Source organism: Acipenser ruthenus, chromosome 47 (genome assembly GCF_902713425.1).
Source record: "Acipenser ruthenus chromosome 47, fAciRut3.2 maternal haplotype, whole genome shotgun sequence".
NCBI lineage: Eukaryota > Metazoa > Chordata > Actinopteri > Acipenseriformes > Acipenseridae > Acipenser > Acipenser ruthenus.
In genome coordinates this window covers 8,028,867-8,044,035 of record NC_081235.1, presented here as the reverse complement: position 1 = coordinate 8,044,035, position 15,169 = coordinate 8,028,867, and the positions used below count along the sequence as shown (strand labels likewise).

Here is a 15,169-nt window from a genome sequence, read left to right as displayed (position 1 = left end):
CTGGTATTGATATAGTACAGTATCCCCTTTATCAACAACTGGCATTTTCACACGGAAGAGACGTACAGTAAAACCTGCTTAGTATCGCTCCTGTTAACCATCCACTTAATATCACCACATTAAAATGTCCCGGCCTTGATATAATGGGAACTCATGGGGACAAGGTCCTGATAATGTCACTTTGTTTTTTAACAGTCTGGTTAATATCACTCACATCTAAGAGTAACTGATTACTAATATTACTTTGGGAAATAAACTAATAAGTTTGAAGGTTTACATGTAAACACACTGGTGCACAGTATTGCAATGCTCCAAATATAAATAGCATAAAATAGAAGGATATTGCAATCCGCTAGCTAGGTTGAAGCTTTGCTTGTTATTACTCCTTTAAAGGCTCATAAGTATTCATCACAATAATGGCAAACCTTTCCGATGTCATAGATTTTGATCCTTAGCGGTTACTGCTCAGTACAGCAGGTACGTTTGTTATTGATTTCCCTCTTGGGTTTATAGACATGTGGGTACCCAGCCCCCGGCCGCACAGCGAGACACGTAGCACGTTCACTCTGGAACTGCCCGGAGCCGTTTCAACAAGATAGCTTCCTGTCTAAGAAACGTCCAAGAGGCATCTGCCTGCCGAATTAATAGCCCTTTTCTAGCTGGCTTAGGGGGGTATTTTCAAGGTTCATATACGGTTTTAAAAATGTACTATCCGTGTTTTGAAGGTGCTAATGAAAGACTCGTGTGTGCGGCTTTTACAAAGTGATATGCCACGTGTGTGGGTTTTTACAGTTGGTAAGAGTTTAGTTGAGTTTATTCTATAATTGTTACTAGGATAATTACTAACATGTTTATAATCACTACACTACATAACGGATACTTAAACTAAAGTCTTAACGTTTTTAGTATCCGTTACAAAATATGAATTGTCGTACATTTTTTTTCAATGCTCTTAAGTGTTAAAACATATGCCACCAACTCACTTTCAAATGCCTGGGATCTGGACAAACACAGAAAACCCTTTCGCACACGTTTGTGTAAGCGGGCCTCTCCTTCCTGATTCGTTCATGCTAAAGCATCCCTGTAATATATAAAAGCTGCATCTCCCAGTGCCAAGTTAGTTTCAGGCATGATGCGCAAGACAGCAAGATCTGACTTTATAAAGTGCCTTGCAATTGGCACTCGGGGGGGGATGCCTGGCGTTTCACCAGTGCAGTGTCAACGGGCTCTGCTGGAGAACAGAATTCACATTATATCTCCCTATTGACAGAGTTATAACAGATGTGTCTAGTTTTGTGTCCTCCAGCCCCTGTACTGCTGTACAGCTCTCACATCTGCATGTGCTTTTCTAGGTTTGTACTAGTCAGTGACTCAAGCCGATGAACGAATATAAGGGACACAGCATCTGTGTGCGAGTTTCAGATCTTAAGAGGCTGAATCTTTTCTCCTCGGATCTCCGAGCTGTTAAAAGCTGTGAAAGCCACCGGTGTCGTATTACAGCCCCTGGTTTTTTGCCAGGCATTCCAACGACCCTAACCTAACCAGCAAAGGGTCAGACAAAGAATTCTAGGAATTCCAATTAGTAGTGCTAATGCATTGCAGTTCAGGGAGCCTGGCTAGGGAGCTTGCTAGCCCCTTTGCCTGCATGCTTGCTGTGTGTTTGACAAGCTCCTCGATAGCCCTCTTTTTTTCCAGCCAGTGGTCTGGCTAGCGGATGTTAATCTTGTGTTTAGTGCTGAGGGAAAGATTGGGGAATGACAAAGCAGGAGGGAGGGGAAAAAACATACTGCCAGCAGTAATACTGTAAACAATATCTTTTTTTTATTTTTATTTGTAATAATAAATCTTACCTGTGTTTGCACTTCCTTTAGCTACATAGGTCTCAAAGGTGCAGTTTTTAAAGTGTTTTAGCAAACATGTATATTAATTTGAACACAGTGTTTTTAACATGATATGGTACTACATTCGCTTAAAGAGAGTTCTTAGTTTCCATGCCTTATTCTCAGGGAATCTATTACACTTTCTAGGTCATTTCCTCTCAGCAGTGTCTACTGGGTCAAAGCACGTTACTGGCTAAAAGCATGTCAGTCAGTAGGGCAAGCAGCTGGTTGGTTACTGACAGTGCCCTGAAGGGGAGGAGACAGTTTCACTCTCCAGTTAACATGACCAGGAACAATCTGAAATAATGGCTTGCAACTAGAGTGTAGTACCGGATGTTTTAAAATAAAAAAAAAAAACATGTTTTTATTATAACTCCAAACTGCAGGTAGATATAAGAGATTGGAAATGCACAACAGGTGTGATGTATGGAATGATGGTGTTAGTGACAATCTCTTTACTGTACGAGATGGGTTGCTGCAGGGGGAGTCCACTGCGGAAGTTGCTGAAGGTAAAAAGAGACGACAGCAACAACCCCCTTTCCATCCGGCTCATTACAAAGTTATGGATTGCTCTTGTCAACCTGCAAGTGCCCTTTTATCATGTGTCACAAAAGCTCCAGTCACAAAACACATTTCCATACCCAAGCGAAATGTTCCATGCTTAAGGTTTGCCTCATGACAGTAAGCCAGCATATTGCTCAAGATTTATTGCAGTGATTAAATTAGGCAGCCATGGATAAGCAGCACAAAGAAAATAAATTTTCAAAAGTAAAGTGAATGTTTTACTTGGTGTTTTGAATAGCCACCAGGGCTAGACCAACTTATTTTTACGTGGTCAGTATCTCCTTTTGTTAAAAGGTCAGGAAGTATTTCAAAGATAAAAATAGAACTAGCAGCAGCCCCATGCAGGCACTCTCTCCAGCAGCTCTTCCCAGATCATTAAATCAATATTTTGTAAACGATGACCCTCAAATAGGAGATCTGTGCTGGGTCGAGAGTGTAATTGAAACGTACTGAGAATATGCCGAGAAAAAGGAGAGATGTAAATAAATGGTGACGTAAACATTGCAAACAAAAAAGGGAGCAGATTCAAAATCTACATTTTGGATTTTAGTGCAAAGCTTCAAGAAAGGTCTGAATGCTTTGGTGTGGCTTCCCAGTTAACTATTAACTGAGCTGGTAAAAGATTTTACTCATGGTGGTTTGAATTTGGATTTCCTGCAGCCCAAGAAAAGCATACCGATGAGTATGAATATAGTTTTCAAAACCATTGCAAAGCACTTTATCCCAACATGACTGCCAATTATTATTATTATTATTATTATTATTATTATTATTATTATTATTATTATTATTATTATCAATAATAATCTAATGAGTTGCACATCATGGTTTAACAATGGGAAAGGTAACAATAATTTGCTGTAATTTGCAGCTGGCTGATATTGTTGTGTACAGTATAGCTGGGGCAGCTGTGTGTGTGTGTGTGTGTGTGTGTGTGTGTGTGTGTGTTTGTCTGGGGGCGGGGCAGCTGCACAGGTTCCCAAATTGACAATGCAAATCTCACCAGGAATGGAATGCCTGTGCGTTTTATTCAATGCAAAGCACCTTATGGAAAGCAAAGCGACTCACAAGTCACAAACGGCAAGCCTACTTCTCAGCACGCTGCCTTGCCGATGGGATGGCAAATGCACCCCCCTCACCGATACCCTCATCTGTTTTCAATCCGTAGTGTCATTCACTAACCTGGTCACATGACCCGAGAAGGGCTTTGCTTTGTTATTTCACTGAGGGGCCCTCTTACCCATTCCCCACCCCCTTCCAAAAAAAAAAAACAAAAACGAAAAGCAGTACCAGCAACAGGGCAGAGAGACGCGGAGCGCTGTGCTGTTCGCTTTGTGCAGACTCTCTCCATTCCAGAGCGACAGTCTCATTCAGCGTATTCTCATAACGGAATAGGATTTTTTTTTGAACCTGCAGTATTAAAACACATTTTTTTTTAATTTTTTTTTTTTGGGGTGGGGGGTGGGGGGGATCTGTGGGATTTCTTTTTTTTGGATGCATTATTTCTTTGGATATAACAAAAACGAGGAATTTCTATTGATCTTTTCGTTGCCCCCCAAGGAGAAAAAAAAAAAAAAAAAGTCTGGACAAGAAAAACACGGTAAGCGATCAAGTTTTGGGGATTTGTGTGTGTGTGTGCGTGCATTATTTAAAGTGCTAAAAATGTATTGTTTTGTTCTTTTAAAAATGCAGGGTACAATCGGTGGACATGCATGGGAACGTAACTAACCTAATAGAAGAAAAATACATTTCGTACTAAAGTCAAGAACTGTATTTTATAATTTGTCGGCTAGTGTGCATATATATATATATATATATATATATATATATATATATATATATATATATATATATATATATATAATGTGTGTGTGTTTTATTGGCTGTATTTATTGTGTTGCATTGTAAATCACGTTCTGTCTGTTTTACGCACGGTTATTTGGTTTGAAACGCTGTATACCTTGCTGTTTTGTGTTTGGGGATTGTACGGGTTTTTTATTAGTATAACTACAGTAGGTAGTTTTGATGGCCTTTTTTTTTTTTTTTTTTTTTTAAACTGACTTTGTTTTGATGCTGAACACAAGTTATTAGCATGTCCAGGAAATATGATTGATTCAGTTTCTCTGCCTTTGAAATTGCATTCAGTAAAATTAGTACTTTTACGAGGCAAAAGTTAACGAGGTTTCTTTCTGTACAGTATAGTAGCAATCCCTACCTACCGGTCCCGAGCCAGCTGGTGAAAAGCTGTGCAGAAAAAAAAACACAACTCATGAATCATATATGCGGGTTATTTCAATAATACCCCATCCAGAGAACCCCTACGCTGTACTGTATACAGGTCATTTAAACGCGCGGCCGCTCTTGGCTGAGGGTCACTTTTATTTAACTTGTAACACGTTTTGTATAGTTTTTTTTTCTTTTCAGAACGGCGTATTGCGATTGACAGTGGCACAGCGCGGCCGCTTGTATTTAACCCACCCTCTGGTCCTGTCCCATTCCCTTCCGATTATAATAAACGTTCTCACATTCCGTATGAATGAATCTCTAATTTGCATATTTTCGGCTTTCCCGGCTTGCTAGGAGTGCTTGTCCTTGCACAGTAATACAGCCTGCTGTGACGCTGAAGCCTATGCCCCGAAGCCACACATTTTTGTCGAAGGATTGTTTGTGCGAGGGTTCAGTTTGTGGGTTTGTTTGAGTGACACGGTATCTACCACAGGGACGTGCGAACCCGTGCTGTTTGTTTATTCAAGGCTGGTGTCAGGTATAATCACGCCACGTCTTTTATAGAAGTGATTTATTAAATATAGACCGGAACATTAACAAATAGGCGACCATAATTAAACTTACCTTTAACACCCATGTTACACGAAGTAGTTTACTAATATATTGAATTATACTTTCTTTCATGGGTTAAATGCACTTATCTTAAGTTAGTGTTCGGACACGTGCCTCTTTGTCGTTGTTTTGAAAACACTCAAGCCTTCAAGGCAAGCTTTGTTTTTATTTTTTATTTATTTATTTTTTCCTCTCCACTTGATTTGAAGATACGTTTAGGTAAATCGGAATGCGCAACTTGTCAAATCCATTCAATACAACAAATACTTTTTTTTTCTTTCAAAAATGCCAAAATAAACACTAAACACAGTGAGTTGGAAAACAGGCTCCGCCATTCTGAAATTAGAAGAACTGCAGGGTATATATATATATATATATATATATATATATATATATATATATATATATATATATATATATATAAACACACACACACACACACACACATTATTGGCTCTTTCTCAAGTTTGCGAAATGGCCCCCGCCAGGAGAACAGAGAACAGTCTGTACTTGGAAAACATTTGACATTTTGTGAAATTAGTTTTGGCTTTTTGACCAGAATACAATGCTGCTGAAGAGTCCGGTCCGCTGGTAGCCTGAAAGAGGACACGTGGGTTTATGTGTGGGACCGCTGTAGGAATGCTTTGAGCAGTTAGAGGCGCTTAAACAACACGTCCAGTTAGTTGTTAGTCGCAGTTGTTGTTGTTGTTGTTGTTGTTGTTAATCATTTAGCAAATGCTTTTTATCCAAATCGACTTACAGAGACTTGGGGTGAACGACGCATCACAACTGCTGCTGCACAGTCACTTGCAATAGGACCTCGGTTTTACGCAGTGTTCCTCACTATCTTGTAAAGCGCTTTGTGATGGTGGTCCACTATGAAAGGCACTATATAAAATAAATATGGATTGATTGATAAGTAAGAAGCAAATGGCTGTACTCTTCACTACTAAAAAAAAAAAAAAAAAAATGCAAGTGCATATTCTTATACATAGTGTAACAGATGCAGTGAGCAAGAAGCAGAACACAATTAAAAAAATACAGCTGCAAACATTATTATATTGGTGATTAATCCATCGATCCATGGTTAAAATAGATGCCATGGTGATCAATAATCAACCAATCAATTTAATTGTTGCATCTTTTTACCTATCGATTTGTCTGGAAAAGTGGGTATGTAACTCGGCATCTTTTTTTAAAATTGTGGGTTCTTGAAACTGGGGATTTGGTTCTCAGACTATAGTTGTGGTTGATATCAGCCATCACATGCTTTATGTAGTCAGCACTGCAATAAACACGCACACGCACACACACACACACACACACGCACACATAATACTTTGCCTGTCTTTTTGTCAGTGCAATATGATTCCACAAGTTTCGTAAGTATGCATCAGGTATTCTCAGGAGATACTAAAGTAATTTCTAGGTCAGGGAGAATTCAATTTGCTTTGATTACAGTACTTGAGCCTGGGTCTAGTCTTTGGGCATTCTCCCTAAATGAAATCCTCAGAAGATAAACTCCCTGTTAAGACCCTGGAGATCTGATATAATGCTGTACTGCATGCTGTAGCATCAATGCAATTTGCATTGTTGAAGTATTTCATTTGAAGATGAATACCACCGCCACACTGGCAAAGCAGTATTGATTCTGTTCTTTGGTCAGGTATAATTTGCAGTAATGCATTTACAATGCTGGTTCACAGTGCAGGTGGCTAAATGAAAGCACTTCTGACGTTTGCAGGGATTCTGTTTTCCTGGTATTATGATGTTTGTTGCCTGGATAGTTTAACCTTTTGCAGACTGCATTATGCAGACTTTGAGCCTCACTGTCCACTTTCTTTATTAAAACATGTACAGCAATGTATAGGCTTGTATATTATTTCTAAGTGTACAAATCGGGCCACACCAGCAATGCAATTCACAGAATATACACTGCTAATAATACAAAATAATATTATTATTAATCATATTTCACTGAAGCGTTCTTCCCAGCGCTTTCCAGTTTGGAAGTGTATTTAATTTATTCCCACTGATGCATTGCAAGCACATAAATCGTGGTTCTTGAAATGGCAGTGAAATTCATTTGTTGCACACAAAGGAAGTGCCCTTCAAAGGTGCCTTTGATCCTTGTACTGTTTATAAGCGGCTCAAACTAGGGAACCAGCCCTGATGCTAAACTGGCAGCGAGTGTTCCTGTTGCAACCACTCAAGCTGCATTTGCCACCAGGGTTTTTTCCACAATTGTACTTCATTCTCCTTCTCTGAATCGTCATACGCGGAAATTTTTAGACACACTTCTTTTTTTTTTCCCCTCCACGTTCAGCGAACTGGAAGCGATTCAAGTTAAAACGGTCTTCAAAGGGAACAGTCCAACAGTCTTTAACTATTCCTGCAGTTTTATAATTGAAGACTTCGTGCAAATGGAAGATTTTGCTGCACGAGAGGAGAGAAGGAAAGAGGGAGGGAGGGAGGAAGAGAGAAAGAAAACGGGCGCTTTATGTGATCAGAATGATTGTATACAACATGATCACATTTCCATTTTATACTGTTCACTATGTACACAATGCACGTGTGTTACTAATTATTATTTTTATATTAAAGTGCTTGAAGTTGTTTAAGTGGAAACTCTAGATGTGTTCTTGCAGACTGATCTCTTGCTGTTCCCTTTGCCACCTATTTTTAGTGTGTATTTTATATATCGTACAGCCCAGCAGCATGGAGCGAAAATCACAGTTTTCCACAACCAAGCAGTGAGCTACTAGATATTTTTTTTAAAGAGCAGGCGGTTCCCCAGTCACCAGGATACAGAGGGAGGGATCCGAGTCCCTGTGAGACAGATAGACTGATTGTGCAGAGGGACAGCAACGAGCTGGGATACAAAAGAAGCCAGCGGATGGATGCTGATGGCTTGAGGGCTGGCTTTTTTTATGTGCTAAAAGCGGTTAATCCTCCTGCCTTTGTGTAGACGGGGGTCCTTACTGAAGTCCGAGCCTTTTAAAAGGTGCTTATTGTTATCCATGCAATCAGTGGACATCTGGTAAGGGGGGGAGGGAGGGGGGGGATCAGCTGGGTAGGATTTAGCTCTGGGGGGAAGGCGGGAGGCTAACAGAGGGGTAATTTATGGACATGAGTAATTGTGTGTAATTTGAAACTGAAATCAGAACCCTCGAGGGAAAGGTGGCTGGGTCGACTCCCTGACGTGGAATAAACCCCTGAGTGGGTAAAAATGAAGTCAAGCTGGGGATTGTGCTCCAGGGTACAGAGTGCATATAGGCGACATAAATCAGATTCATAAATTCATTAGTAATTGGAGGTCTGTTTTCAAGCCATTGTTGGCACAGATGTGAATTTCTAGAAGGAACGTTCCTGTTTTATATATTTTATTGGTACCTTGTTTTTAAGTTTTCTTTGGCAGTCTCTGCCACGCAGCCACGATAAAGCTTTAGTAAATTAATCCAGCCTGGTTATCCACTATAAAAGTGGAATACTGCGCACATTTAGTGATTAGCAAGGCGGTAAAGTTCATTTGAGAAGTTGTTTGCTAGTTATTTTTTAGATTTATCTTCTATTGCACCATACAGAAAAATAAACGATGCCTGCTCCCCTTTAAGGAAAGACAGAGGTGGTCACAAAGCGCTCTGAAATGAGGATGGGGTTTTCTTATGTCTCCAATGCAATAAGCTCTCCTGGAATAAATATAATTGAAAAAGAAACCATCTATCGCTCTACAAGCAGAGATAATCCTGATTAAAACTGATAGAGCTTCCAGGGGAAGAGAAGCTAACAATCCGAGAGATACTGTGATTTAAAGATTACTACCTGCTTTTATTTTATTTTTTTTTCCAGTGGTACAGTTACTATAATAGAAAGATCATACCTGAGCAAAAGCTGCTATTAAGTCTGGGATTTAGTCGGAGAAACAGCTGATGCAGGCAGCGTTCAATTTCTTCTAGAACATTTTATTAGGAAGAGTTGCAATCACAGAAGTGACATTATTAGTCTTATTTAAACTGGGTGTTTGCAACTCTGAAAATCAGGATGCATTCCGTCAGGGTTCTTAAATGCCTGAAATAAATGCTGTGTTCAGTGTGTTTTTTCTGCAGCATACACTCCCAATGCACACATTTTACCAACACCCCTCTTAAACCAAGGAATACACTAAGGGGAAGCAGAATAGAGGAGGATGTTAACAAAAAAAAAGGAAGAAAAATCACACCCTGTGAAGTGGTTTGAAGGCAAACCCTTTGCTTCCATCGAGGAAATCCTCTACGAACCCCCCGGCATTGATCCCCCAGAGCTTAAAATCAATAAAATGCTCCAATCTGCAAAACCTGATTGCATCTACCTTCGTTGTTTTATACAGATTAAGTTACTATTATGTAACTTTAATCTATGGAAGAACCCGGTGTGGAGTCGTGCATTGCTAGTACTGGAAATAGGGCATTTTTGAGGTTAAGGGGTTTCGTCAATGCAATATCTTTGTTACCCCTCTAACACGTGAACAGTGCCTGTGTGCAGTGGAAATTCCCAATGAAATTACATGTCTGTTAAAAAAATAAAATGTAAGCTGAAACTCACTTAAGAGCTTAGAATGCATCTTCAGGCTTTGAAGGACTAGCGAAAGGGATGATCTGATGCTATAAAGCAATGAGTGGGTCCTATTCCAGTTCAACCACATGAAAAGCGATTGCTTGAGATCTGTAGGATTTCATTTGGTTTTTGCGTTTTGCTTGTTTGGGCATCATTACTGTAAGTATATGCTGTTGGTGTAATGACCTTCTGCACTAGCAGACAGTGCAGTGTCTCTTAGTCTGTAGGAGAGAGAGCTGCTCCACAAAGACCTGCCTGCAAGTATGCTTGTCAGCTCTTCTCACAGAGTGACCTTCCGACAGATAAAACACTTTGTCTGGATGTGGGATCTGCAGCAGTGTGCTGTCAGCCCAGGGTTGGAGGAAAGAGGCGGGGGGGGGGGGGGGGGGGGAGCACAGTACATGGATTGTGTAGCTGTGCTGGGGAGAGAGGGGACTGTTTCCACAATACAGTACTCTCCAGTGCTATTTGTGGACCTTGTTTAAAGGTGTAGCACCACTTACGTTTTTTAAAATAGTTAACTCAATTCAGATATTAAAGATTTTACGATTTGGAGTCTGTGTTGGAAATATTAGCATCATCGGTGTTTCCTGTAGAAATGTCCTACAGTAACTGTACAGACAGTTTGCCAAAAAAATGCTTTTTTTTGGAGCATGAGAGATCTTGTTAACTGTTTTGTAATGTAATATTGAATGTGGGACAGTCCTATTTTAGGACCAAACGTATTTTGGTGAGACGGTCCGTCGTGAAGTGAAATGCGCTTTTTACCGTCGGTGCCAAAAAGCACGCTCCAGAAATCAAAACATCGGACCTTAAAGGGTCAAGTTAACTTTGGTGAATCACAATCCAACCTCTTCGTGTATCCAGCTGCTCATGGCACTTTTTAAAAGTGGTCTTTACTGTACATACACTGAACATTTACATGGGAAATAGATCTAGATTCATCAATGTAGTCACAGCTTGGTTAAGTCCACTAGCTGAAATCTTTTTTTTTTTTCTGTCACTAATATTGTGAATGCATGTTCTTTTTTTTTCATGGCAGCGCTTGTATCTGCCCGTCTGTGCAAGCTGCTGAGCCGTGGGGTTCGATGTGACAGTTCACCAAGCTGCTTGTATGCAGGGGGGGCAGGGGCGGGGGGGTGGTGATTGATATGAGAATGAGTCGAGCTGGTAAAGGTTGAGGAGTGGAGAAAGGGCCCCCCTTTCACTGACTAGGGAGACAGAAACTGTGCTCCATTCGTCAAACTGTGACAGAGAAGCGAGGAAGCATCCAGACAAGTTCTCTCTGGCAGATGAGAGAGGCAGGGGATCTTCATGCTGAGTGTCAGCGAGCAGCGGCACTCTGACTGCTGTGTTATCTGGACTGGAAAGGAGGAAGCTACCCTGCCACTGTTCAAATTGAAATGATGGGCTTTCATTTCCTTTAACAAATTCATTTTTTTTTTTAGGCTTGGGTGCTCAGCGCTCATCATAGAAAAAGGTGAGGGGCTCGGGTTGGGATAGTGCTAGTGTGGGTTTGTAATATTCTTTCAAAATTCAAGTGCGTTGAGAGATCTGGCATCCAATACATTTTCTCATTTTCCATTCCGTCTTGGAGTCGAGCAAACCCAACGTCGGAATGACCAGAGCGAATCACACTGTTCCAAAACATTTCTAAGCAGATGTGGGGCTTGATTAGGATAATTATCTGAACTGTTTATTTAGATTTAAACATACTTTCTTTTCCATACATTGTGCGTATAAACAGAATACTCCATGAGCATTCCTGGAGAGCTGTGTGTTTTTTTTTTTTTTTTTTCTCCCACCCTAGAGCGTTATTTGGCCATACTCAATCGTGTAATAACTGCAGTTCACCCTGAGCATTCATGTTGCATCATGTTCACTTGCAAAAAAAAGGTATTTTAGCATTGCATTTCAATAGAATATACTGGGAGTTTACCAAACCATGTATCCCACCAAATTACCTTCCAGAGTAAAAGAGAGAAACAGTAGGTTGATGTGTGTTTCAGGCAGCTGTCAGTTATTGTAAGACGCCACAAATAAAACCTGTGTTTGAGAAAGCTTTTTTCACAGTGAGTCGAATGTATTTTTCACGCCTTTTGTAATGTATAAATTATCATTCTGTAAAGCTAATTCAATGCATCTCACCAAACCTGAACTGTATTTGTTGTGATTCATTGCCAGTATGAAAAGCATTAAGAGCTTTACCTTTATCCTCCCTGTAAAGTAATTTATAAATAAAAACTGGGGCACGGAACTTGTTAGCTTTTGAATTGCATTAAAGCTGAATATGTTTTATTGTAAGACGATTGTGTGCATTGTTGATTCAGTGCGCTGACATGTCGGACGCCCCTGTCGCTGGGTGCTTTTATTCTTAAGGCAGTGGTTCAGTCGTTATTTCCAGAGACAGGCAAATATCATTTATGTCATTGTCTCCCAATAGAGGAGAGCAAACAAACAAGACAGGAAAATCCAGCTGGCCATTCAGCCTTGAATGCATTCAGCCTTGAATGCATTAAAAACACACATCATTTACACATTAAAAGGTACAGTACTCAATGGGGCTTCCGATTGGCACATCCAGTAAAGGTGCTCTGCGTGGAGTGCAAGATGCACCCTATAGCCTGGAGATCGCAGGATCGAATCCAGGCTATGGCATTGCCGTCTGTGACCGGGGGTTATTTTTATTAATAATTGGGCAGAAATCCGGGGTAAAAACCATTGGCAATGATTACATTAAAAAAAGGTACCGTATTCACGCACTTCACTAATAACTAGCCTAATTATTTACCAGTTACAAGCAGCAAAAATGGTCAATGCCCATACAAATAACTGGGAGTTTTTCTTTCTCTTTGCCCTGCCTGAAAAGGTATACCATTGGGATACCATTAGTGTTACTATGAGGGAATCCTATCCATTAACAAACAACAGCTCCAGCAATCACAACACAATAGTATTCTATCAGTAATACAGACAGAATACTATTATGATGTCAACGTGTTATGAAAATGTTACCACTGTACCATTCTACCAATGGCTCATGCCATTAGCTGCAGTACCCCTGCTATTGCATTGGCATTGTACTGCATGGCCATTGTAGATCCATTGGGCTATCTCATTCGATAATGGCTACTCTGTGTTGGAGTTCCATCATGGAAGAACACTGGTGTAGATCTTTCTGTGTGCAGGACGAAACTGGATACATTACTGACTGGCAAACTCAAGTGTGTTATAAATGTGTGCTCACCAATTTTCCAATTTGTTTGAACACATAAAAAATACAGGTACTGTATTAGTCGGTGTGTGCAGGAACGCTATGAGTAAAATAAACAGCCATGTAGTGTGAAATAGAGAACTTGCACTTACTTGCAAATGTAATCATGCAAATTATTTTGCTTGGCTGTCAATTCATGTAGGTGTTTTGGAGTCTTTTCAATATTTCATTAAGCTGCTTCGATAACATAAAATGTGTACTTGTACCATATCAGCACCACTGTGTACGGCAGGTTGTGCTGAGCTCTGCTTTTGGTTCGTCTTAAGCATTTCATCAGGGCAATACACCAGTGCTATAACAGTATGTCAATAGAAAGGGCTTGAACAAACTATTGCAGTGAGCAGCTGATTGATAGTAAGCCATACTGGTCTGTGTGCATTGTGACTCCCTGTGCTATATGTGTATTTCTGTAATAAAAGGGAGCAGGACTGTAATCCCTGTGGGAACAACGTTTTAAAAGACTGAACATTTTTAATTTGCAAATGTCAGGGCAGTTCTAAATTATAAAGTGCTCCCGGAACATAAACTGAATGAATTTAACAGAATTGCAGCTTTTGCATCCTGTCATTGTTTCAGCTGTAGCGGGAGGCAGAGATGGATTTTTGTTTTAATTATTATTATTATTATTATTTAATGGGATTCTGCTGCTTCACTGCAACAACAAAAAAGTGCCAGTGTTATTGTGTGAGCTCAGCCCTTTCGTTCTAATTCGTTACCAGACACGCAGTTACAGTTTGTCGAAGAAGCAGTGGGTCAGGTGGCGATGTGTAATTGTCAGTGTGTAATATTATTCCAGCTGGGAATCACTTTGTGTAAGATATCAAGTCGACTAAAATTGAACAGTAATTATGCAGTTTACTATGCTTTTTCCATCCTTTTAATGCACTGCATTGTGCTCTATTTGTTACAAATCCATTGGGTTCCCGGTAGAACACTAATCTAGCACCCATCCTGGGTGTCAGAGGTCCCCTAGTTTAGATATTTTATCGAAACGACCAGGAGCAATCAGGTGCTGATCACAGCATGAATACATCTCACCTCCGTCTGTAGGTTTACTAACAGGGGTTATTCCTGCAGCTTTTGGGGTACACAGTATTCTTAATCGAGGTCTGAAACCCAGGACTGGGTGCAGTACTAGTGTGAGTTTCTATGATTGATGGGCACTATAGGTTCCACCTGCCAATTAAATGCATCATGTTATGTCTTTGCGAAATTGCACTAATTGGATCGAAATGATTGCTTGCATACAGAAGCTCACGTTACACAAGAATGCTCATCAAACAAGCCATGCAGTTTAGGATTGATCCACTTCCAATCTGCAGTGTTCAAGATGGGCTGTGAGTATCATACATGATTGGTTCTAATGTAGACGAGGAATAAATGCCCCGATACCTCCTTCCCCAGCTTGTAATGTGCAGCTGTGTTTGTTCACAGTGCAGATGCCCAATTTCTAGTCTTTTTGTTTTATTTTTTTTATTTTCATGCAACGTAGAAAGGCTTTTGTTCCTGTGCTGAATATTTATGAAGTCCCTGAGAGCTTCAGGGCAGCATGCTAATTATTTGCATCTAATTCTTGATGAATAACCCAATATTCCTAAAGTTAAGCCAAAAGAAATTCATTTGTATGTTTCATTAAAAGAAGGAATAATAAATAAAAGGGAGGACTCATTTTCATGTGCATGTTGTTTCCTCTCCCCAACTGTGAACACGGCGCTGATAAGATTCTAATAATCTTGCTGATGAATAACTGAGGGCATAGCTAATTAACATCAGGGTCGTTTTACGCAAATCATTTAATTGGGTTACATGTGGGGCAGCTGGTTTAGGGTTAAAGCAGCACTGCCATCAGACGTCAGGTCTCTTCTCTGGCTGGGAATTCTGCTTGCCTCATCCGTTGCAAAGGGATGCCCATTACCTCCTTAGTATTCTCCCTTTACAGTTAATGGATGCTTTTGCCTTACCGCATACTGTACATCGAACACAGACTCCCTCCTGACTTTCTGTGTGTGTTTCTTGTTGA

General features: G+C 40.2%; 1 protein-coding gene across 8 annotated transcripts in view; it reads left to right on the top strand.

The window, feature by feature from the left end:
• LOC117966307 (receptor-type tyrosine-protein phosphatase S-like) overlaps positions 1-15,169 on the top strand; it is a 149,764-nt gene that overhangs the window by 26,836 nt on the left and 107,759 nt on the right. For 3 of the 8 annotated variants that reach the window (XM_059014108.1, XM_059014109.1, XM_059014107.1), the window contains exon 1: positions 3,735-4,044. The exons of 2 other annotated variants lie outside the window; for them this stretch is intronic. In XM_059014108.1, coding sequence (XP_058870091.1) covers positions 3,939-4,044 — 106 coding nt within the window. In that variant the 5' untranslated portion in view covers positions 3,735-3,938. Of the gene's footprint in view, positions 1-3,734; positions 4,045-15,169 lie in introns of those variants that run through there. 3 more of the 8 variants (XM_059014114.1, XM_059014113.1, XM_059014110.1) reach the window with 2 other exon arrangements.